The sequence below is a fragment of the Protopterus annectens genome, chromosome 9.part0 (genome assembly GCF_019279795.1).
Source record: "Protopterus annectens isolate FY-2018-M chromosome 9.part0, PAN1.0, whole genome shotgun sequence".
In the NCBI taxonomy this organism is placed as follows: Eukaryota; Metazoa; Chordata; order Ceratodontiformes; family Protopteridae; genus Protopterus; species Protopterus annectens.
This window is the reverse complement of record NC_056743.1, coordinates 402,187,227-402,213,531: the sequence shown is the minus strand read 5'-3', so window position 1 is coordinate 402,213,531 and position 26,305 is coordinate 402,187,227. Positions and strand designations below refer to the sequence as shown.

The 26,305-nt window shown below is 43.5% G+C and overlaps 1 protein-coding gene across 2 annotated transcripts in view; it reads left to right on the top strand.

Moving 5' to 3' along the window:
• Nucleotides 1-26,305, top strand: part of CCAR2 (cell cycle and apoptosis regulator 2) — a 2,452,621-nt gene that overhangs the window by 2,118,153 nt on the left and 308,163 nt on the right. For both annotated transcript variants that reach the window (XM_044082935.1, XM_044082934.1), the window contains 3 exons: nucleotides 16,102-16,242; nucleotides 22,732-22,858; nucleotides 25,452-25,652. In XM_044082935.1, the coding sequence (XP_043938870.1) occupies nucleotides 16,102-16,242; nucleotides 22,732-22,858; nucleotides 25,452-25,652 (469 nt within the window). The remainder of the gene's footprint in view (nucleotides 1-16,101; nucleotides 16,243-22,731; nucleotides 22,859-25,451; nucleotides 25,653-26,305) is intronic.

The following is a 26,305-nucleotide window of genomic DNA, read 5'->3' as shown; positions in this document are numbered from 1 at the left end:
ATGGCAAGCAGCAGTAGATAATCTGTAGATCTGCATGAGTGGATGTTGCACAAAATGTTTTCCTGCCGGTAATTCACAGTTGGCTTATCCCAGATGTAAATCTGTTAGTTTCTCTGAGCAGCAAGCAGCTGGGGAAGGTCTTTTCCAGTGCAGTGCACAAAGCTTGGGCAGTAGATGCTTTCTTCTTTCTGTAGGCATTTTCTCCAGTCCTATTTCTTCCACTGGTGATCCAGAAGGTAAGAGAGGACAAGGTGGAATCTCGCCTTTCCAAAACACTGGATCTGAAGTAGTTAACTTCATTTGTCCATCAACCTGTGGGTATCGGATCCATATCGGATTCGAGCCAGCAGCTTCAAACAGCTAAGATCCGAGCTTCAAGCTCCTCCCCCTTACCCATAATCCCCTGCTAACCCTTCCTGTCCTCAGATCTCGTGTGCCGCGTTTCAAGGCAGCAGCTTGATCGAGCTTCCAGGTGGATAGTCTAGTCTTCTGAGAGAAAAATCTTTCTTTTTTATTATAATGCTCTTTATAACTGGTGTGTGTTTTCCCCTAGTATTTTGGTTTATATATATTCTAGTCTTGTGTAGCTAATCCTAACAGTTAGTTGTCCTCCCCCTGTGTGTTTGTGTAAATGTGTTAGTCGGGCCTACTGTTAAACTTTTTCTTGGGTATGTCTGAGGCCCCTAAAGCCTTTTTTTCTAAATGCGCCGAGTGTGGCCATAAGCTTTCTCCAGCGGATGGCCACACTCGGTGTGTTATTTGCCTTGGGGTTGTCCACCTCTCTTCAGGCTGCACTATTTGTGCAGTCTTCAACCCCAGGGCTTCGAGGGACAGATCATCTAATTTGGTCTTGGGACTGTTGCCCCCAGACCCGACTTCGGCCTCCTCTCCCTCTGTGGCACCTGCCACAGCTGCGACAGCGCCACCACCCATCCCTGCTCCCCTGGCCGGGACTCAACCTCCCACCGTTGGCCAGGAGGAGAGGGAAGCTAGGAGGGAGCATAAAAAAGAAAAGCATCATAAGCGGTGGGCCAAATCTTCCTCCTCGGCCCCGCCAGCCAAGCAAGCAGCTTCTCCTAGGGCCTCCGGGCCTTCTCCTTGCCGGCTCCATTCTGCCCGCTTTTCCCTGGGCCCGGAGGAGGAGGAGGCCCGGTCGCCTTTGAGGTCATCGAGGTGGCACTCCCATCCTGCCTCAGTGGCCTCCTCGAGGTCGACCAGAAGTTTATCGGATGCAGACATGGACCGGATGATGCGTAGGTTCCTCCAGGCCCAGCTACAGATGGGAGTGCTCCTGCCCCCCCCCCCCCGGAGGGAGGGGGAGCTCGACCCCCTTTTTTGCCCCGATAGCTCCTTCTCTGACCCACTTTCGGGGCTCGGAGCCTTCGGAGCCGAGTAGCGTCGGAGCCGGGGGAGTGTCAGCTCCGATAGTACCACGTACTTCGGCGCCGACAGCACCCTCGAGTCTGTCGGGTCCGTTTTTCGGATCTGAGCTCTCGGAGCCGAGAGCTGAGCTTCAGAGCCGGAGGTGTCAGTGAGTCTTCGGCACCGTCTCGGTCGGAGCACACTGGCCCTTCGGATCCAACCGCTTCGGCGCCGCTCCATGCATCGGATCCGAGGGGACTGCTCTCGGATCCCAGAGAGAGCAGCTCCCCCACAGCGTTCGATGTGGTGGAGAGGGTTCTATCGAGGGATTCAAGACCCCAGGCTCCTGCTACTGCTCCACCCTGCACTCCATCTCAGACTGGTCTACCTTCCATCATCCGGCCCCAGGGACAGCCTGCGCCTACGTCCCAGATAGTTCCCTTGGAGGAACAGGATGTGGTTGGTGAGGCCTCTTTGGACAGGCCACCCCCCCCCCCCCAAGGAGGTCCCTCACAAACGTAAGTGCAAGAGGAGGCACTTGGACTCACTTGAGTCACTGACAACGGATACAGATTTGGAGGAAAGGGAAGGTTCCCCAAGGTCACCCCCCGAAGACGTCTCCTTCGGAGACATCATGGAAATGCTTCAAATTAGAGGGGGGGGTCCGCCCAGAAACCTTCCTCAGATGAGTCTGTATTTCTGGAGGCATTTAATGCAGGCCCATCTACCTCTTGGGTGTCCCCTCCCGCCGACCCCCTAGTAGACCTGATTACTACCAGGGCATGGAAGGAGCCGGACACTGTGAAGCTCATTCCCAAGAGGCCTGATAAGATTCTTAGCCCCCCTTCTGATAGAACTTGCTGGAGCAAGGGTGCTCCCATAGATGCCATGTTGGTGGTGGCCGCCACTAAAAAGGAACTGGCCCAGGAGAGTTCCTCAGTCCATCCTCCAGACAAGGAGTCTCGGACGATGGACCGTTTGGGGAAGCGGATGTTCGCTTCAGCCATCTTCTCAGTAAGGTCGTTGAATTATATGGTTCACGTGATACGACTCCAACGGGATCTCATCAAAGAATACGCCGGGTCACCCCCAGAGTCCATGTCGGCAGAGGATAAGAAAGTATTTTCTACCCGAATGGCCACTCTCAAATCCATTTCTAATATCTCTATGCGGCTCCTCTCTCATGCCACGGAAGGAGCCGCTAGAGCTAGCAGAGCGGGCATTGTTTTACGACGGCATGCTTGGCTTCGCCATTGTGACTTCGCGGAACCCTTCAAGGCGTCCTTCGCTAATGCCCCATTTGACGGTTCTTCCCTTTTTGTCAAGACCGTACGCGACACGTTGGTCCACAACGAAAAAGACGGGAAGATGTTTGCCGTCAGAGTCCGCTTCTCTGCTCCCCAGAGGTCCTTCACTAGGAATCAAAAGGGACAGAAGAAGATGTGGTTCCGGAAATCTCAATAGTCCTGTTTCACTCCAGACCCCTCATCCTTCAGAGGCAGAGGAGGTCAGGGTGGACGCCGACCCAGAGGCAGAGGGGGACCGAAGAATTTCGGGTCAAGAGAACCCTTTTCTGATCGGCCCACGCAGCAACCCTGAGGGGTTATCCGACTGCTCTACTCTGGAGACAGTCGGGGGGTATTTCTCAAGGCACCTAGCTATGTGGGAGTCTATTACAACAGATCGCTGGGTGCTTCGGATCATATCCAGAGGTTACAAGATTCCCTTTCTCAACCTTCCTCCCAAACCCCTGAGCCTCCCCGATGTCCCACCCAATCAAAGGGGGAGGCAGCAGCTGCATAAATCCTCCAGCTGCTAGGAAAAAGAGCTATCCAGCACACCCCCCCCCAGATCAATCCGGATCAGGCTTTTACTCCAGGTTCTTTTTGGTGCCAAAAAAAGACAGGGGACCTAAGACCAATCCTGGATCTATCCTTCCTAAACCTGTCAGTGGCCAAAGAAAAGTTTCGGATGGTCACCATTCAATCCATTCTCCCACTCCTGCAGGAGAATGACTGGATGTGTTCCATAGACCTCAAGGACGCGTATTACCACGTTCTGATGGACAGGCGATCCAGAAGTTATCTCCACTTCTGGCTGGGAGCCAGCCACTACCAGTTCAGGGTCCTCCCCTTTGGTCTCACCACAGCCCCCAGGGTGTTCACCAAAGTGTTAGCAGTGGTAGCGGCCCACCTGAGGCTTCAGGGAATATAGGTCTTTCCGTACCTAGACGACTGGCTCCTGTCCGCCCCCACCAAGCATCTACTGTGTTCAGCCAGGGATTATTTCCTCCATCTGGCTTCCCGGCTGGGAATTGCAATCAATATCAAAAAATCTTCTCTCCACCCAACCCAATTATTAGACTTCATTGGAGCCAGATTGGACACAAATCTTCTGCAGGTCTTTTTGACTCCGGACCGAATTCGAACCCTGAAGCTCCACGTACTAGCTCTTCTGAACTACCTGGCTCCTCCAGCAGAGTTGGTCCTGAGGGCACTAGGCTCTATGGCGGTGACTATCAATCTATTACCCTTAGCGCGCCTGAACATGAGGGTACTGCAATGGACCCTAGAGGTCCAATGGTCCATTCTACAACATCCACTGTGTTCACCCATTCCCCTCAGCAGGGTTTGCAAGAAAGCCCTACTCTGGTGGCTCCAGTCTCCGGATCTCCAGAAAGGGCGTCCGTTCTTGATGCCTCCCCATCTTGCCACAATGACCATGGACGCTTCTCGCCTGGGGTGGGGTGGGGGGCACTGTATGGGCAGAACCGTCCAAGGCACGTGGACCCAATCAGAGACCTTGTTGCACATCAGTGTCCTAGAGATGAGGGCGGTGCTTCTTGCTTCTTGCGTTGCAAGCACTCCAAGCCCTTCTTCCTTCGGGAACTATTGCAGTTCAGACAGACAACATGTCCGTCGTCTGGTATATCAACAAACAAGGGGGAACCAGGTCCTACCCACTCTGTCGAGAGGTCATGAGAGTTTGGGAATGGGCGATTTCTACCAACCGCTTTCTCATAGCAGCGCACATTCCGGGTCGGTCGAACATCGTGGCAGACAGGTTGAGTCAAACCATCCTTTCAGCATACGAGTGGTCTCTGAACCCGAGAGTGGCGAAGCAGATTTTCCTCAAATGGGGTCAACCTTGCTGCGATCTCTTAGCGTCTCCTTCAAACACAAAGTGCAGCGACTGCTTCGCTCTAATTCCTCCACCGGGAGAATACCCCAGAAACGCTCTGGTGCATGTTTGGCCATCCGGTCTACTTTATGCTTATCCTCCTTTTCCCCTAATGCTGAAATTCTTGCAGAAAGCACGTCGGTTGGGGAGCAGAGTGATCCTCATAGCCCCATTCTGGCCTCGTCAAGCTTGGTTCCCTTGCCTGTGGTCTCCCCTACTGAACCCACCATGGGTTCTAGATCCCACACCGGATCTGATCTCCCACCCGCTAGGGTCGACAACCCCGAACCTGGACAACCTCAAACTTACAGCTTGGTTGATCCAGTTCCAGTGATAGCTAGGACTCCTGGTATCTCATCATCTGTTAAGGCTATTTTAGTAGCCGCTCATAAGCCTTCCACAAGGAAGATTTATAATAGTAAATGGAAGCGTTTTTCAATCTGGGCGGAATGCAGAAACCTAGATCCCTATACAGCTCCGTTACCAGCAGTGCTAGAATTCTTGTCTACCTTATTCGACCAGGGTGCTAGCTCCTGTACGGTCAAAGTCCAATTAGCTGCAATCTCCCACTATCATGTCAGAAATGGTCTCGGCTCCCTGGCCTCTTCCAAGTTATGTAAGACCTTTTTAAAAGGCACTTTCCTCTTGAGACCTCCAGTTAAAGACCCAGTGCCTCCATGGGATTTAACTCTTGTTCTCCAATCATTGACAGCCCCCCCGTTCAAGCCAGCAGCCTCGGTGGACCTAAAATTCTTATCCTGGAAGATGGCCTTTCTCATTGCCATCACTTCGGCTAGAAGGGTTTCGGAACTTCAAGCCCTTTGCGCCAAACCGCTATACTTGGTCTTTCGCAAAGATAGAGTTTCCCTCAGGACCAATCCTTCCTTCTTGCCCAAGGTCACGTCGGAACCCAACATCAACCAATCCATTAATTTACCGGTATTCTTTCCAAATTACCAGAACAAAGGTGAATATAAATTGCATTCCCTGGACGTACACAGGCAATTAAGATTTTATCTGCATAGGACCGCTGGTCACAGGAAATCGGACCAGCTCTTCGTATCCTTTGCAAAACCCTCTTTGGGGAAGCCAGTATCGAAAGTTACATTGTCCAGATGGATTTCCCGATGTATCTTACTAGCATATCAAAGTTCTGGCCATCCCGAACCTGAAGGAGTCCACGGTCATTCTACTAGATCAATTTCCACCTCGGCCGCCTTTTGGTCCAGGGTCTCTTTGGATGACATTTGCTCAGCAGCCACTTGGGCTTCATCTCATACGTTCATTAACTATTATAAGTTGGATATAATTTCCAGAGGGAGAGCATCCTTTGGCTCCGCAGTGCTCCTGAATATCCTTCCATGAGGACCACCCAAGGTTTGTGTAGCTGGGGACTCTGTCCCACAGTTTGATGGACAAATGAAATTAACTACTTCAGATTAAGAAGTTATGTACTCAACATAACGTTCCATCTGAGTAGGTAATCAGCAACTGACCCTCCTCCATCCCCCTAACCTGTAGTGCGCATTAGAAGGATTCATAGCCTTTGTTTACAGCTTGTTTATTAGGATTTATAAGCGACTCCTGTGTTATAATATTCTGTATTGCTAAGCAAACTCGATCTGAGGACAGGAAGGGTTAGCAGGGGATTATGGGTAAGTGGGAGGAGCTTGAAGCTTGGATCTTAGCTATTTGAAGCTGCCGGCTCAGATCCGATATGGATCCAATACCCACAGGTTGCTGACAAATGAAGATTACCTACTCAGATGGAATGTTATGGTGAGTACATAACTTCTTATTTTCGTAAGGACCCTTCTAAAATTAAACTGTGAGGGCCCTTCTTCAGGGCAAGGTGGAATGTTATCCTTTCCAAAGCACTGTCTATAATACTCCTTTGATAGTTTACAAATCAAGCAAGTTATTTTGAACAAATGGAAAATTTTCCAAGGGAATGGTTATCTATCTGAAAGAGTTAAGCCAGTGCAATACTTTCTGGGGGGAAAAAATTGATCCACATAAGCCTGCAATCAGTGCGGTAAACCTTGGGGTGCTTATCCCTGTACCTTTTTGGAAATGCTATTAGTATATGATGTAGTGGTCACAGGTTATAAGACACTAGGTGCCAAAAGACAGTTGATTGGAACTCTTCATTTGATGTTTACTTGGCTCTGTGTGACAAGTGTTGTTTTCATATAGGAAAAACTATTTGAAAACTGTTACTGAAAGTATATGAACACACACGATATGAAAACAACACATATTGCACTTTTCAAATAGTCTGTCATGTCCATCTTTAAAAAAGTATTTTTTGTTTGACTACGTAGGTAATAAACAGTAGTGTGATGATACAGAAAATCTAGACATTAAGTTGTGCTGGTAGCCAAGGCTAAGTGCCAATCCCTCCCCTGGCATGAGTACTAATTATATTTTAAAGAAATCATCTATGTTACGAATATCTAATTGGTTTATGTGACATGATTGGATATTGTTGCTCATGTCACTTCTGAAGTAGCCTTGATGTTCTTGGTGTTTCACTGTTGCAGTCATTACATTTGGGTAATCTGCTGGCAGGTTACCCTCATTCGGCCTGAATATCAAAGTCTTGGGTCCTGCATTGGTTGCTGTCTCTTCTTCCATGACGTCAGGTCATCAGGGGTATAAAACAGGCAGCCGACGCCATTTTCTTTAGTCTTTCTTGCCGCGCATTGCCCGAAGCAGAAGCAGTTCGCAAGTGCCGGTTGGCCGACTCCTGAAATTTTCGAATTCGAGTTTCAGAACCGAAGTCTTCAATTAAAGCTAAGTACCCCATTGGGAAAACTTTTTCTTGCTCTATACCAATGTCAGTAAAAGTTAGTAATTGCATTACTTGTGGGAAGCAAATACCTCATAAGGATTTTCATTTGTACTGTATTCCTTGCCTAGGCTCAGATCATAACGTGCCTTGCTGTCGGTTTTGTGCTAGATTTAACCAGCGCACTATTAAGCGTCGGTATGTCTTTGCTTCAAAATATTTTGGAAACAGATTTAACTACCCTGAAATGTCGTTGGATAGCAATCTGACTACCGGAGTTCACAAAAAACACAAAGAAAAGGACAGAGACAGACCGTCGAGGTCCAAAACCGACAACAAAGCTTCTCCTAAGCCAGTTACCGGTCCGCCGGTACTCAGTGAGGCGCTTTTGCAGCCCCTGATACCCGCTACTTTCGAGTCACAGGCCTCTACCTAGACCCATGTGGAGTCCGGCAAACCGCGAGATTCTCAAAGTATTGTACCCGCAGATGTCTCTCCCTCGGATGGGTCCGGAGCCACTGAGCAGGTGCTGGCTTCTGAGGGTGTCTTCAGGCCTCAGCATTTCTATATAAAACCAATGACAGCTTCAAAGACAAAGGCAACCTCTAAGGCTAAAAAAATGACGCATGTGCCACGTGCTCAGGGCTATGTGCCCAAAAAGCAGATGATCATAATGGCTGAAGACCTAATTACTTTGATCAGGGGTTCCCAAACCCCCCCCCCCCCCCTCTGAAAAGAGGCCTAGGCAAGACACTGATTATGAATCTTCAGATCAGGTTTCTATTTCTTCTGATTCCTCATCTGATCAGGAATTTTTCTATACCACCCTATGAGAATTCAGATGCAGAGGAATCCATCCCTTCTGCATCCCCTCCTGAAAAATATTCCTTTGGAGAAACCTCGCATATTTTGAGGGAACATTTTCATTGGGAGAGTCAAGATTTCTCAGAATCAAAAAAGAGGCTTAGGGATTTCCTCCTCCTCCCTCTGCATAGGCCTTTAGCAATACCTCCTGTATTAGACATTGTTGATGTGTTTTCGGAATCGAGCATGACTCCAGATTCCTTACCTCCAGCTCCTAGCAAGCCAGACAGATATTACAGGATTCCTGACTCGCACTAATTTTTATTCAAAAACCCTGCTGCTGACCCTGAAACTATTTCACAGGGTCCCAAAGGTGTAAAGACCTCAACAGCTAAGAATCCTACCCCCTCTGATAGAGATTCCAGGGCGCTGGATAGATGGGGAAAGAAGGTTTATACGTCTGCAACCTTGGCAATTAGGGCCTTAAACTTCCAGTTTCATATGCTTAAATATCAACAGCATGTTATGGGATTACTGAAACAGAAAATTATGTTGATTTCTGAATGCGTGGAAAATAAAGAATTACAGGAATTATTGCATGCAGCAGAACAGGTTGGAAAGCATACTTCGCAATGTGGTTTTGATTCCTTGGTGGCCTCCTGTAGGGCTGCAGTTACTGGATCTGTGATTAGAAGCATGCCTGGCTAGATTAGCAAAATTTGCGTGATCATATTGAAGCTAAATTGTTGGATGCACCTTTACAGCATGATACTCCGGTATTAAGGCAGAAGAGGTTTTAAAGAAAATGGAAGACAAAGCTAAGTCTATGCAAACTGTAAAAGACTTCTTACAAGTGCAGCCACCAAGATTCAGTAGACACTGGCCTACAAAAAATTGGTCCTTTCCTGTGTCCGACGGAGCTTCACTGGGCAAATCCAGGCGCTCAAAGAGCTCTAGATACCAATCACAGGATTCTTACAGGTCAAAGCAATGGGGTGCCTCCACCTCCAAATCTGGAGGAAATGAAGCACAACCCTATAGTAAGTCTCGATGACTTCTCTGCCATCACCAAGCACTTATCTTTTGACAGCCCCCTTCGGGGGAAAACTAGCACTTCATGCTCAGAATTGGCAGTTAATAACCCAGGACAAGTGGGAATTAAACATAGTATCCCAGGGGTGCAGATTTCATTTCCATACTCTGCCAATTCCAAACGGTTGGCCAGATCTGCCACAAAATCAATGGGCAGAGGCAGAGAAACAAGTTACGTCCCTCATGAATATGGGGGCTATTCAACCAGTGCCAGAACAGGAAAAAGGACAAGGGTTTTACTCAAGACTGTCCTTGGTACCCAGAAAAGGCAAGGCCTGGCGCCCAATACTGGATTTATCAATTTTGAACACATTCTTGGACATACCAAAATTCAAAATGCTAACTTTGCAGCAGCTTCTGCCCATGCTGGGCAAGAATGCTTGGCTAGTGACTAGACTTAAAAGAGGCATACCTGCATATCCCAATAAGGGAATCGTGCAGAAGATACCTCCGTTTCAAGGCTGGCTTTATGCATTGCCAATTCTCTGCACTACCCTTTGGCTTATCTACTGCGCCCAGGGTCTTTACAAAGTGCCTGGCACCAATAATTGCATTTTGCAGACAAAGAAGTACACAAATCTATACTTACTTGGACGACTGTCTCATTCAAGCAGAAAACAAGGACATTCTTCTTCAGCATCTGGCGTTTGTGAAAAGGCTTCTGACATGCCTAAGGTACACAATAAACGAAAAGAAATCACAACTGGTACCCTCTCAAAAGATAATGTTCCTGGGTGCAAGCTTGAATACAACTGCTCAGATGGCTTACCTTACGCCAGAAAAACAAAGGCAACTGACTATTTACTTCAAACAGATGGCAACAAAAACCCAGTTATCTGCAAGACAAATTCTGCAGGCTTTGGGGTTCATGGCATCCTGCATTCTACTGATTCCATATGCAAGACTGCATATGAGGAAACTACAATGGTACCTAAAAAGTTTATGGAATCAACACTGTCACAGTCTAGAAACAATGATTCCTCTCATTCCCTGCTTACAACAGGAGTTTATTTGGTGGACAGAGACATGTCACCAGAACATGGGATGGTCTTTCACTCTACCCCCTGCCAACCAAATCCTAACTACAGACACATCAGACTATGCTTGGGGGGGGGGCCCACCTGGCCGGGGAGATGCATTCAGGGCATATGGTGCCCAAAACAAATGCATCTGCATATCAACCAGAAAGAGATGTTAGCTGTTCAGAATGCCCTGACAGCCTTCAAGGACTTGCTTCATCCAGGACAACTACTGATAAAGACGGACAACACCACAGTTATGTGGTACATAAACAAGCAGGGAGGCACACACTCCTACCCCCTTTGCAGACTAGCCATGGCATTGTGGGACACAGCCTTGACTTACCAAGTACATCTTCAAGCTCAATTCCTGCCAGGAAAACAAAACACACTGGCAGACGACTTAAGCAGAAACCTTATGGACCCCCATGATTGGAAAATGGATCCACAAGTCTTCAGTATGATAAAGAAATGGGGGAGCCCGGACATAGATCTATTTGCCTCTCCCCAGAATTATCAATTGGTAAATTCTGCACAAGGACTTATCACAGACAAGCATGGAAAGTGGATGCCCTATCCTATCAGTTTATGCCTTTCCTCCTCTGCCTCTTTTTCCCAAAGTCCTACTAAATATCAGACAAGAAAAAACAAAAATGATTCTAATTGCCCCGGACTGGCCTTGCCAACACTGGTACCCAATCTTAAGGAATGTGTCTCAATTTTCTCCTTGGTATTTGCCTCAAATACCTCATGTACTGTCTCAGCAAAACAATCAAATCCTGCACAATCAGCTCCAAACTCTGAACCTGGCAGCATGGCTGATCATGTAGTTATTCAAACAACACCTCTCAGTAAATCTGTGATGGATGTCATTTTGGAAGCCAGAAGGCCTAGTACTAGAAAATCTTACGCTGATAAATGGAAGAGATTCTGTGCTTGGAACCAAGCACAAGGAACTGACACAGCAAAGCCAAGTATTCCTCAGGTCCTGCAATACTTGACTGAGATGCTTGACAAGGGCCTATCTTTTTCATCAATAAAAATCCAGGCCTCTGCCATCTCGGCTCATTACAACACAGAGCCACCGATTTTTTTTTCTCATCCTCTGCTAAAACAGTATCTTAGAGGGGCCAAAAATTTAAGGCCTCCCAGAAGATCACCAGTTCCTGCATGGGACCTCAATTTTGTGTTGGAAAAACTCACCCTGCCTCCATTTGAACCAGCTGCTACTGCAGATATAAAATTTTTGTCCTGGAAAACAGCTTTACTTCCCACAATTACTTAATCAAGAATAGTTTCAGAGCTGCAGGCCCTCATGGCTGTGGAGCCTTTTATTATATTTTACCCGGACAGAGTGTCCCTCAGGACGAATCCTTCCTTTATGCCTAAGGTGGTATCCAGTGTGGATCTTAACCAAACTATTCACCTGCCAACCTTTTACCCAAATCCGCAGAACAAGGAGGAGCGGATTCTGCATTCCTTGGACGTGCAGAAAAATAGCAAAAACAGTGGACTCCAAAACACTCGAAGCCGATATAATCCACAAATAGCACACTTTATTCACAAACAATTCCTGTGGTTGAGCGCTTTCATCTGTGACAATACAGATTTCTTCAGAACCAATTCCTTACAGCAGTACATTCTATTTGTACAAGATTTGGCGCCAAAAAACCAATTAAGTCTTAAAACAGCAATGTTCCCTTGAAACCAACACACAATATGGTACTAAATAAAATGCATACTGAAATATTGTATACCTATTTCAATGTAGAAGTACTGAAAATATTTAAAATGTATATAACCAGTTGATAATTTTAAAATACGTGCATAAGTAATGAATAATAAGATACGTATAAAAATAAAACACGTACGAAAATGATAAAAATCATATATGTACACATATATATGTATATATGAACACATGTACAGTATCAAAAGAGAGGACACTAAAAACGCACTATATAGACACATACAAGAAAAAGGTTCAGAGCATGAGTTTAGGTTTTCAATCATTGACCAAGTAGACGTCAAGGATAAAGGTGGAAACTGGAAGACATTTCTTGCATGGAAAGAAAGCAGATGGCAAATTTGCTTCGATGCCACTACACGTCCTGGCATCAATGACTTCATTAGCATAAAACCCTTGCTAGCATTGAATTAAGTACTTCTAGGTAAACACCTTCTTAGTTTTAATGTTTCTGCACTACATGCACTTTATAGAATTTTAAAACAAATAAAATTTCAAAACAAACAAAATAATTAATAGTTGACAATATTTTCTCAACATTTCCAAATGATTAACAACAACAGGTTATGTTCATTTTGTTATATGGACGATTTTAGCTATGAGGGACAAAGGGAACATACATTGCTATGTTAATATGTTTGACAAGGAGTTATATCTGTTCACAGTAAGATCTTTCGAGTTTTAGATTTCACCACAAGCATCATATTGAGTCATTTTGCAATATGTGAGTGCATTGGAGGTTTATTAATTTGTTTTATTTTTCACTTTTATTTTTCACTTATTTTTGAATGTGATTTTTATAATTTTCGTACGTGTTTTATTTTTATACGTATCTTATTATTCATTACTTATGCACGTATTTTAAAATTATCAACTGGTTATATACATTTTAAATATTTTCAGTACTTCTACATTGAAATAGGTATACAATATTTCAGTATGCATTTTATTTAGTACCATATTGTGTGTTGGTTTCAAGGGAACATTGCTGTTTTAAGACTTAATTGGTTTTTTGGCGCCAAATCTTGTACAAATAGAATGTACTGCTGTAAGGAATTGGTTCTGAAGAAATCTGTATTGTCACAGATGAAAGCGCTCAACCACAGGAATTGTTTGTGAATAAAGTGTGCTATTTGTGGATTATATCGGCTTCGAGTGTTTTGGAGTCCACTGTTTTTGCTATTCCTTGGACGTGCACAGACAACTAAGATTCTACTTAAACAGGACCAAATCTCTAAGAAAAACTGAGCAACTACTGGTGGCATTTGCTGCAGGATCAGAGGGAAAGGCTGTTTCAAAGCAGACTATTTCAAAGTGGATAAGCCACTGCATTAGTTTCTGCTACTTGCATCATGGTAAACTGGTGCCCAAGGGCATTAGGTCACATTCCATCAGGTCTGCATCTACAGCAACAGCCTTTCTCAGAGGGGTACCAACCAAAGACATTCTAGAGGCTGCTACTTAGAGTTCTGTGCATACCTTTACAAAGCATTATCGTTTGCCTCTCTTTTCTAAGTCCAGGGCAGGCTTTACCACTGCAGTTCTGCAGGGCCTTATAGCCGCTCCTAATGCTATTTAGTTCCAGCCTCCCATCCATAGCTTTGGGATTCTACGCAAATGTAATGACTACAACAGTGAAACACGAAGAACATAGTACAGTTGTGTACACTTAGCATAAATGTAGATGTTCGAGTGTATTCACTGTTGCAGTCCAGGTTACCCACCCACCATCCCCCTTTATTCTGAAGATTCTCTTTCCTTCACTATATTCTACAGCCTTTGTGGTGTATTTGCTTTTAGATGACGGTAAAGTTTATGTTGTTACAATTGCATGTATATATAGTTTTATATATATATTTTTTTGCTTCCCATTTGGGGGGGGGCACCTGACATCTGAGGCAAGAAAAACTAAAGAAAATGGCGTCGGCTGCCTGTTTTATACCCCTGACGACCTGACGTCATGGAAGAAGAGACAGCAACTGATGCAGGACCCAAGACTTTGATATTCAGGCCGACTGAGGGCAACCTGCCAGCAGATTACCCAAATGTAATGACTGCAACAGTGAATACACCTCGAACATCTACATTTATGGTAAGTGTACACAACTGAACTATCTTCTGACATACGAGTTTTAGTTTTTAACAGCTGTGAATGTTGTACCTTTTAATTTCTGAAGAAGTCCTAATGTTAAGCAGATGTGTGTACTAAAAGAGACTGAATTACTATGATTCTAATCGTGGGGTGATGCTGTTCGATATTTTTTTTTTTTATCTTCATTCTAAATACAAGCTGAATATTTCTGTTTTGTTACTAAGAAGCATACTGTGGCCCCCTTTATCCTTCTGCAGCGATGTTGATTTCGTACTCCTACTTTTCTGGAAGACTCTTGGGCTTCACCTCTGCAGGGAAAACATCTGCAAGCTCTGGAGTGTAAAGAGCCCTTGGTTGTCTCCTGTAAGGATAGGGTAGCCACCTTAATTAAGTCCTGTCTACCAAAAGTGATTTCATACCTGGGCTTAAATCACATTGTTATTTGCCTTTTAGCCATTTCATCAGAACAGACACGAGAGTGGCACTGCACATGGGCTGATGTATACAGGCAGCTTAAGGTATTTTGTACGAGTGTGTGTTTATGAAAATACACAAGCATGCATGTGCATTCACATATGCATACATATGTACACCTAGAAAATTCAGCCAGTCTAATATATTTTTTTTTCATGTCAGGTGAACCAGGCAAACCTTTAAATAAATCCCAAGTGGCTGACTTACTGTATTATTTCTCCATGTGACCATTGTGTTAGAGGTTTGAAAGGTCAGTTAAGAGCTTATTGCATGAAGACAGCTGCAGTTATGATGTCCTTTTCCTAGAACAGTTGTGCTCACACAGCATCTGAGGTAGCCAGTTAGGCCACCATTTACACTTGCTTCAAAAACTGCAAAGTGGATAAGCAGTGTAAAAGCAAAGCAGGTTTTACCACTACAGTTTTACAGAGCATGTTAGCTTTGTTCCTAGTCTAGGATTAGGATTCCATGCAGATACTGAACTGCTTTAGTACTGTAGGTAATTCTGCAGCAGCAGTCTGCATTAAGCATATCACGCTTGAGAGGGTGTACGATTTAATTGACAATGTTAGTGAGTAGCCTGACACAGATGTGACGTGCTCAACAATGAGGATCACTGCTGATGGGATGACTCCCTCCCACCTTATCATCACCCTGGTTCTCTTTATCCTCTCCCCTCTTTTGAGACTGACAGATGGTATACAGTCATTAGCACATAGGCTGGTTAGGGTTCTTCTTACAGTGGATATTTGGTTAAGGTTGTTTTCACTGTGCAGGGCTCATTGTTTAGGAAACCAGGTGAAGTTCCCAAGGCACTGATAAGGCAGCTCTGTCTATGCCTCTCCCTGCACTCAATGCTTGGGTATATTTAATGGTGGTCTTTTGCTGAAAAACAGCCAAACATCTTGCAGAGATGCCTTCTATACTGAGAAAATGCCAACAGCTTTAGAAGTGTACCCAGAAGGCTAGATGTGCACTCTTGCTAATTCCCATATATAATGTTTTCTTCAGTAGTTTCTCTTATTCAAACATCCACAGTTGTAGTAAGTACCTTACACAACTGTACTTCGTCTCTATTTTAAGCTCTTCCATCCAGTGTTCTATTCAGTGGTGTTCATGCATTTCCAAATACTACTTTGCATATTGGGGTATTCAGCATTGTTGTTCTGTGAAGCTTGTCTTTGAGCTTTTTCAAATACTTAGATATATAGTCTAAAATTTGTTTTAATTACTGTTGCTTTCCCAGGATGCATAGTGCCTGGCTCTAAATGAGTTGTCCTGATTATTTAGACATGACAATATTTATTGTTTTCAAAGATCTAAAATTTGTTTTAATTACTGTTGCTTTCCCAGGCTACATAGTGCCTGGCTCTAAATGAGTTGTCCAGATTGTTTAGGAATAACAATATTTATTGTTTTCAAAGATGTGTGTTGCCAGAAAAAAAAATCTGCTGGGTTCAGTGGTTGCAGCAGTGTAATTCTTTGTAGAAAATTGCCCTAAAGGTTTTGTTTTTTGATTAAAGGTTTTGATTTATTTTAGGAAAAAGCTCCAGCTGTCATCCTTCCAAAGGACGTCTTGGTTGGCTTTGCATATTTTGACCTGAACTTCTGCGGCTACATCCAGAGAAGGGAACTTGAGAAAATCATTTTGACAGTGGGACTTCACCTTTCAAAAGAACAGGTATGCCATCTACTGGGAATGAAGAACTGGTTTCCTAGGTTCAGTAATATTTTCATGGACAGTGCTTTTCCTGCAGCTAATCCCTCACTATTGCAGAGATGCAAAAGTTTTAAATTGTCACCTGCACTTTTGCTGCTGTACTCTAGAAGGACTTGCATGTCTGCCCAGTTGTAACCAGTCCGCGATAGAGTAATTGTTTATTGTGATAGCTGTTCTCGTTATTTGAAATGGGCACCTTTTTGTAAAGTGTTTAAGAACTCCTATTATGTATTCTTTTGAGTGGAGAAGGATGCTTTTTATGACTCCTTGTGTGTGTATGCAAAAGTAGGTGTCTTAATTCTACAGTGAGAGTCCGTTTTGGTAAGGCACACGTAAACAAAGATATTTCTTTTGTGTTTCCCTCCAGTGTTGTTTTGCCATCAGCCATGCCCTGGAGCCTCCCTTGTATTTTCTGTTCCAGCATATTCAGAAAGTACAGAAACCGGAGTGAGGGGTGGGGGTTGGCATAATGGCTTAGATGTTTATCTCACAGACTCAAGGCACAGAATTTGATTCTTCCTTTTGAAAGAGGCATTGGCTAGGCTTCAAATGGCCCACAAGTGCACCTAGCCTACCACTGTGTCACTTTGTGTGTGTATATAAAAAATGAAATTAAGTAACTGGGGACCAGAAGTCTTGGGGCTTATCTAGATCAAAGAAAGTGCGAGACCTTAGTTTAGGCCATCAGCCTGCCATCTCCCTATCAGGCCCTCTACCAGCAGCCGTTAACCTAGAAAACACTGATTGGAGCAAGTACTGTGCCAGTCGTAAAGGAGGTGTTAAGATATCTGGACCAGATGTCAGTTCACAGGCACCTGCAAAGGATGTCAGTCTTTGAAGAATTTTGGTCACCCTTCCAGAGTTCGAGATTGTTTTTGTATTATTCGTTGTCGTGAAGTTTGAGATTCCTGCATGCATGTTGCCCAGTGGTAGGCACAAGTTCCAGAGCTCTGCCTTTAGCAGATTCCTTCACGCTCTGGACGTCAGTGGTATGAGAGAGGCTGGTGCCATCTTCAGATCTTTCTTGTTGAAGTGCACACGCATGCAAGTGTTTTCACTGTGACATATCAACCTTCTTCCAGGGATCTAGATAAGGTACCCTATTGAGAGAGTCTCTATCTAATTATTGATTGTAGATCTATGATAGTGATTTTGAAAAGATTAATAACTCCCTAGAGTACAAGAAGCAGATCCTGTGCATTCCTTTCCATTCTTATTGATGGTTTTGTCTAGGCCTAGAGCATGATACCTGATTCAACCTTAGGTCAGCCTGGTATCACATGGTATCTCTCTGGTACTGTTCAACACCAAGGAAACGTGGTGATAGCCAAGGCTTCTGCTAGTGACTATTCAGAATATGAACTCTTGGAGAAGTGCAATAGGGAAACTGACAGTAGCCTTTGAATCCAAATGGTTTTCCTAGGCCTGAAGACACTGGGATCAGAGAGGTGTATTTACAGCCGTTGTACTCTAACTTTATTACTGCACAAACCTTTGACGTGCTCCCTTCATAGACCCACCATGCTGTCTTTATGGTAGCTTGTCCTCACATGTTGAGTCTGTGGTGCTTTTGGTCTATCTGAAGGCCTTGTGGAATTGATGCCATTACCATTAGTTAATAGAGGGTGGTATCCCAGAACTGCTTGTTTGTGAAGAGGTTAGCAGAAGCCACTTAACTGGCTATTTCAGTATTACTGGTTCCAAAGATGATAATACCAAAACTGATGCCTGTAATCCTGCTAAAGTCAAGTGGTATCCCTTTGTAGTCTACTACCCAGGCTACATTCCAGGATGTTTTCCAGCTGGTGCAGGTTTCAAACCTAGGCACCCTTCATTGGAGTTCCCTGTAGTGTCAAGGGGCTCCTGATAAAAGGAGGAAAATTGAACCTTCTCTAGAGGAGGTTTCAGGCACCCCCAGTTCAGTTGCAGATGAAGTTGTGTATAAAAAGCAGAATTTGTGTATAAACCCCCTCTTGTAACTTGACTCTAATGATGAGAATACACTGTCCTCTACTACTCCAGTAAAGGATGTCATGTATAGAGACACCTTTGCCCAGATGTAGGAAGTCTTCCAGTGTGAGTCAAAGTAATTCTGACCGGGCCAGTTAAGAAACAGACACTTCAGCCTGTGTGAGTCAAAGCTGCTTGCTGGTCCTCCAGTCTTAGAAGCATTGGATGATGGGGTTTATCAGTGCATCACGGAGATGTTTTTTTCCCCCTATCCGTAGAAAGTCTGACCTTTCTACATGGTCCAGTATTCCTATAAGATTTTGTACAAGAACTGCAGCTGGACATGTCTTTCAAAAAGGGGGGAAAAAATGAAAGAATTTAAAAAGACGGGTCATCAGCTGTGGATAACTATGGCCAACTTTTAATGACAGTTCAAGGAACAAGAATAGAATATGTTAAGCTCTTTAATCCCAAAACATAACAGGGACTTCTTCAGAACAAATTTGTGCACTAAGCACATCATTTAAATACAGGATAAAGCATCATATGCACCCGATGCATAAAGCCATTGATTTCTTTGTGCTTTCCCTACAATATCTATGATTTCCAGGCTATTACAGGTCATGGAGTAGAGCCCAGCAATGCTGTTGATAACTGCCTTTTGGCTAAGACACCTATGATTTCTAGGGTATTACAGGTCATGGAGTAGAGCCCAACAATGCTGTTGATAACTGCCTTTTGGCTAAGACACCTATGATTTCTAGGGCATTACAGGTCATGGAGTAGAGCCCAACAATGCTATTGATAACTGCCTTTTGGCTAAGACATCTATGATTTCTAGGGTATTACAGGTCATGGAGTAGAGCCCAACAATACTGTTGATGACTGCCTTTTGGCTAAGACACCTATGATGTCTAGGGTATTACAGGTCATGGAGGTAGAGCCCAACAATGCTGTTGATAACTGCCTTTTAGCTAAGACACCTATGATTTCTAGGGTATTACAGGTCATGGAGTAGAGCCCAACAATGCTGTTGATGACTGCCTTTTGGCTAAGACACCTATGATGTCTAGGGTATTACAGATCATGGAGTAGAGCCCAACAATGCTGCTAACTGCCTTTTGGCTAAGACACCTGTGGTTTCTAGGGTATTACAGGTCATGGAGTAGAGCCCAACAGTGTGCTGTTGATAACTGCCTTTTTGTTAAGACACCTATGATTTCTAGGGTATTACAGGTCATGGAGTAGAGCCCAACAATGCTGCTGTTAACTGCCTTTTGGCTAAGAAACCTGTGATTTCTAGGGTATTACAGGTCATGGAGTAGAGCCCAACAATGCTGTTGATAACTGCCTTTTGGCTAAGACACCTATGATTTCTAGGGCATTACAGGTCATGGAGTAGAGCCCAACAATGCTGTTGATAACTGCCTTTTGGCTAAGACACCTATGATTTCTAGGGTATTACAGGTCATGGAGTAGAGCCCAACAATGCTGTTGATAACTGCCTTTTGGCTAAGACACCTATGATTTCTAGGGCATTACAGGTCATGGAGTAGAGCCCAACAATGCTGTTTATAACTGCCTTTTGGCTAAGACACCTATGATTTCTAGGGCATTACAGGTCATGGAGGTAGAGCCCAACAATGCTGTTGATAACTGCCTTTTGGCTAAGACACCTATGATTTCTAGGGTATTACAGGTCATGGAGTAGAGCCCAACAATGCTGTTGATAACTGCCTTTTGGCTAAGACACCTATGATTTCTAGGGTATTACAGGTCATGGAGGTTGATAACTGCCTTTTGGCTAAGACACCTATGATTTCTAGGACATTACAGGTCATGGAGTAGAGCCCAACAATGCTGTTGATAACTGCCTTTTGGCTAAGACACCTATGATTTCTAGGGCATTACAGGTCATGGAGTAGAGCCCAACAATGCTGTTGATTAACTGCCTTTTGGCTAAGACACCTATGATTTCTAGGGTATTACAGGTCATGGAGTAGAGCCCAAAAATGCTGTTGATAACTGCCTTTTGGCTAAGACACCTATGATTTCTAGGTTATTACAGGTCATGGAGTAGAGCCCAACAATGCTTTTGATTACTGCCTTTTGGCTAGCACAGCATTTGTTCTTCCTGCTGCTGAGCCTTGCATGTACAAAACTCATACTATGATAACAAAGGGCCCTTGCCTACACCCAAACCTGAGAACTTGCATGCTAACAGTTTGGATGGCCTAACACCCATCCCATTTGAGCATGTTCTCCCAGGACTTGCTGAATATTATGAGGGAGGCTAGGAAAACCTAACTCAGTGAAATCCCTCAAACAAAATAGGGAAAGTTGTCCTTCTGGTGTCTTGCTAAAGCTCAGAACCCAAACTGTCTCTGGTTTTCAACTATCTGACCTGTACAGAACAGGACTGTTCCATGTCTTTTAAAGGTGTGTGTATCAGCTATTCAAGCTTACTTGCTAGTAGATTCTCCCAGTAACTGAAGGGGGTTTTGAATAATAGGCTGTCAAAAAGAGAAATTACTCCACAAGGGGGCCTCAACTTTGTCTTACAAAACCTCATATTACCACCCTTTGAGCCATCTGTTTCCACTCCTCTGAAATATCTTTATTAAAAGGCAACCTTATTTTGGTGGATCTTATTTCTGCCAAGAAGATAGCAGAATTCAAGGCTCTTACTTGCAAAGAACCATTGGTTAGTGTCGGTGGCTGAACAAATAAATAGCACACTTGCCTTTCATACTGAAAGATCAAAACCTGTGGAATCTATTCCCACACTAGGTACTTAGATTAATTTCCCAGTACTGACATAACAGTGTAAGGAGAGTGGCTACACACTCAAGTGCTCTCCTTCAGATGAGACATTAAACACTGGTCCCATCTGCCTGAGTTGTTGGTAGCTCAGGTGGATGCAAAGGATCCCCTAACACTAATGAAAAACAAAAAGTTGGGAAAAGTTCCCCAGTGCACTGGCCAGATTTTCCCTAGTCAGTAGGATTACCACCTCAGGTCTCCCCTGAAAGGTGGATTAACCTAGTCAACAAAGAGTAAACAAAAAAAGATTTGTCACAAGGACAGTGTTACACTATGGACCCATCCTAACCTCATGCCCTAAAATTTTAATGCAACTGTCCCTAAACCAGGCCATTCACTTTATGTATTATTTCCACATCCACAGAGCAAGAAAGAGTGTGAAGATTGGGCACATTTAGAGAGCAAGTTACTTCCTTTTTAGCTGTTAAAACTGCTGCTGTAGTCTGTGGTAGGTGTGAGCTGTTAAAACAGCTGTTTCCCTGTTCAGACCTTATTCTAAGAAGTCTTGTAGCTTTAACAGTTGTAGCAGCAGGTTCCACAGTATTGTCTGTAATAACTTTTGGATCATTGCTTAAGATCTTTTTGCCAAGATATACCTTATTCTCCCTGAGATGTAACAATAGCTGCTGGAGCTTGTCACTTGTGAATCCTTTCACCATCTATAAATACCAGTATAGGTTTTGAAATGCCCTTTAAAATGATGACTCATTCTCTCTGTCATTTGGAATTCAGCTTTATTGATGAGATAAGCACTTTCATTGTTACACAACTTCAGATTCCATTTTTTAAGGGCATTACTACAACATTTATACATCAGATGGTGAGCGAAAGTTTGAAAAATGAGAGCAAGCCAGTGAGGAAGCGAGAGAGTGGCCAGTCATGTCCATGAAGTATCAGCCAATCGAATGAAAGTACTACTTGGCCTAATTTAGGAATTACCATTAGTCACAGCTCTACTTCCCCTACAGTTCCAAACCAGCTGCTTCCCACGGGAGAGAATTGATGCGTCTGATCATATTCCCAGTAATTACTGACTGCAGAGAGCCCTTCTGATAATGTGAGAGAAGTGTCGTATCTAATATGTCCCTCAGCAGTGGTAACTTATTACTTTCTTCCTGTCCCCTATACTTAAACAATCCCTTCTCTTTCCTGTATCAATGAGTAATCCTTTAAAGTTGCACTTTTTTAGGCATGATTGTTCAAGTTCAGTGAGAGTAATTTGAGAGTATAATGCTGGGTGCCTCTTCCTCGATCTAGTAGGTGTGCCCCACCCCTAAGCTCAAGTTGTGGAAAATACAAAGAATGTGCCAGAGAGGGTCCTTTGAAGAGAAAATCTCAACTTCTACTCTCCATTGAGAACGGTGATGAAGATTAGCGGATGGTGGATTGTTTACCTGATTTTTTGTTCAGGCGCTCACATGAACAATCTTGTTTTTTTAACATGCCTATTATTTTGCATTCTATTTTCTTTGTCATTTCATGTTTGTTGTATTTAGTACAAGAAGACAGATACCGTCAAATTATCTATTAAGAGAAAAATCTAAATTGTGTTGCATTAAATTTTCTGCAGAAGTGTCTACTATGGAAACTCTTTACAGTTTAAGTTGTAGTGGGAGTCTGAATGTAGTGTATGTGATAGTCCTATTTAGTTATGTAAAATTTGATTATTTGTCACAGGTTTCACAGCTAGTGGAGAAAGTTGCATCCGGAATCTCTTGTGACTATACTAGTCTGGAATATGACAGGGAGGAGTATGCAGATTCGAGCAACTCTGACACACGCCTTTCTGAAGACATGCTTATGGGTAAGCTGTTTTGAAACAAAATATCTTACTTTGCATACAGAAACAGTTTCTGTTAAATTTTTGTTTTAATATTAGGCTCCCAGTCTTTTGACCCTTTAATCTTGGGTGCTTGCTTTCTGGTCTTGTCCTTCTGTCCCATACATTGTGCTTGCGTCCACCTATTTGCCCTAAATGTTGTGATACCTCTCAGTGGTTTCTTTTTGGCAGTTTGTGTTCAAAGTAACTTTTACATTGCTTAACACTAAGGCAAAGTGATCCTCCCAACAGAAAATGGATGTTTAGGGTTACCCAATTTGAATGGATATTTTAGAGCTACACAGATAAGCCCATTATACATAACACAAGCAGAAAGTTACAATTCAAAGTGGAAAGGGATGATGATGAAGCAGGAGGGGATAATTCAACAAATAAGGAAAGAGTGGGATTTTGGATGCACATCCTTATAGAATAACAGTCGTACAGAATATTATCTTCATAAAGTAGCAGAAAGTATAATAAAAACTAAGCCAACAGAGGAATGGAGAAGGGAGATTCTTCTGATAGGGGTGACTGCAATTAGGGGGCTAGAGGGGGCTGGAATTTACTGAAGGAAGCTAGCAAAGGAACCAAGGTATTGGGAACAAATAATTAGAGAAGGAAAGGTAATATAATAGGAAGACGCTAAGAAGACATTTGGACTGCAGGCTGCTGATTGCCTTCCGAATTAGGGATTGAAATCTGAATATAGACAGAGAAAGGGATAGGGGAATCCTAAATGAAAGGAACGCACTGGTTGAGTGTTTAATTGAATCTAGAACAGAAGCTGCTGTTAAAGGAATAATTAATAGGTCATATAAAATGTTGCATAACAACTATAGGAATCGGCGGTCAGAAGAGATTGTGAAAGGTTAGAAATGCAATTTACAAAGAAACAGTGGGAGGGCATATGTATGGCTGCCAAATATACAGTAAAATCTAGAAGATTTAGGATTTTTGCCTAGAAGAGTTTGCATACATATCTTTATACCCCAAGTGGAAGTGGACTCCAAAGAATTCTCCCACTGGTAGAAGGCAAATGTTGGAGGTTTAATTGGGAAGGAAGAGGTACCTGGAAGCATATGTTCTTGGATTCCCTGCAGAGTACTGTATCAGGAGTACTGAACGAAAATGAACGAAACTAAGGAAATTATTTTTTTGAGCTGAGGTACAGGATCTGAATTGCCTAGTCGTAGAAAAACTTTTTAGGTTTAACTCTGGTGGCTGCCAAAAAAGCAATTGCTAGAAGATGGAAATCAAACTCTAAACCAACTGTTCTTGAAGTAGTGAATATTATAACAAAAGGTAAAAGAACAAGAAGTGGGATCTTTAGAAAAGGGGAGGAGTAAATTGCATAGAAAAAATAGAAATTGTGGGAACAATACATTCGGAAAAATGTTTTGTAGGAGCAATGAGGTTCAAGAGAAGGCAGGACTTGAACAATTTATGTAATGTTACTTTCATTATATGATTATATAATAATGCACGTGATGAATAACATTTGTAAGTACGAACTTGGTGTGATTACTTTATATAAATGTAAGTTTGCCTGAGTCACAAGTGATGATTCAATGAAGATGTTTAAAAAAAAAAAAGCACTAAGAAAGTCTCACTGACATTGTAAAGTGTCGTCTTTGTTTTCATTAGTTAGCTTGCGGGTTCAGCTTCACAAACCTTGATCACTGGGCTTGGTTGGTTAAGTGCTTTGCTGCCAGGAGAGCTTCATATTTATTTCTTAAGAGCTCAGTGGAGCAGGCAACAGAGTATCTGGGCTGTTGGTCATGCTGGGTAAAGTCAGCTTTGCTGCTGCATATTGTCTTTGACACTACACATGTCCATTGTGACGTATTAAGCTATGACTTTGAATTCTTAAGTGTGAGATGAATTTGTTTATTTTTGATATTTTAGGATGGATTGCATATGAAACCTTAATCAGCACTGTAGCTGTAAAAGTAGTGTTGTTTTGTTTTTTTTTTTTTTGTTTTTTTGGATGTTCATTGTACAGCTTTGAAATTTGTTTTCCTCTTCCCTCCTACCTTTGTTCCATCTGCGGTCTGGTTTCATGTTTGCCTTGGAGTACTCTCTTGTATCCTTCCCCAGAATGCCTTATGATAAAATGATAAGTCTAGTTACACCATGTCATCTTGTGCAATCAGTCTATTATGTTAAACTGTCCAGAGTCTAGTAAGCTGCTCTGTTTCAATATTACTCTCACTGCTGCTTGGATCTTCAGCATCTGGGAGAGTCATACACATCTGATGCATCCCCACTGCACACACCAACCTGTTGCTTCACTCAGCTATCATCCTTGAATACCACTCCTGAGCAGGTAAATATTTTTGCAGTACTGTAGGGAGGATATTTTTTGTTGTGGTACAGGGAATAAACCTTTCCCCAAGTGTTACTTCCTTTTTCTTCAGGACCATTGTTGACTGATGATTGTTCTCAGAACTGGGCAGCTAGCGTGTCATTTAACAACAGGTCTTCCTTCTTGGTGCATATTTTGTCATGTGATCAGAGTTTTTAATAAAACATGTTTGCTTATTGTTTGTGTACTAATATTTTTTATAAATTTTAGGTAACATTCCCCTCCTGCCTCCTTCCAATTTTTCCCGATTTGGAAATGTAACGAAGCAAGAAATGTCCACAGAGAGTGGTGACCTGGTTTCGCACAATGGAGCAGTGGTGAATATGAAGAATGTACTGGAAAAGCTTGAGCGGACAGAAGCTGGCAGAGCCCAGGTGGAGCATAAGGTCATCTCTCTGCAGCAGAAACTGGGTAAGTAAGCATTAAGGGAGACAGGATACTTTTCTCCCACCACCCCCAAAAAAAGTTGCTTTTAAAGCTGTGTGAGACTGGCGCTTTTCTGGTTAAGGGTGCTGCTGCAAAGCTGATGTTTTTTTCTCACTGGTTCGTGGGTGTGTACTAGGCTAATAACCACAAGGGCCTTTCTAAGCCTAGCCATGCATCCCAAATCTCTGACAAGTTCTGGTACCTTTGATAGGTGTAAGCAGCGTCCTGGGAGATGAGCCATTTAAAGGTTGCCTGTGTTCATTAGAGACATAGGTACCAAACCAGGGATGAATTGCCTGATGTTCTTCGTGTTTTACTGTTGCAGTCATCACATTTGGGTTATCTGCTTGCAGTAGCGCTCATTCGGCCTGATTATCAAAGTCTTGGGTCCTGCGTCGGTTGCTGTCTCATCTTCCATGACGTCAGGTAGTCAGGGGTATAAAGCATGCAGCTGACACCATTACATCAGTCTTTCTTGCCATGCGGTGCCCGAAACAGAAGCAGTTCGCAAATGCCGGTCGTCCGACTCCTGAAAATTTCGTTTTCGAGTTTCAGAACCGAAGTCTTCAACTAAAGCGAAGTACCCCATTGGGGAAACATTTTCTTGCTCTAAACCGATGTCAGTCTTCTTCTTTCGG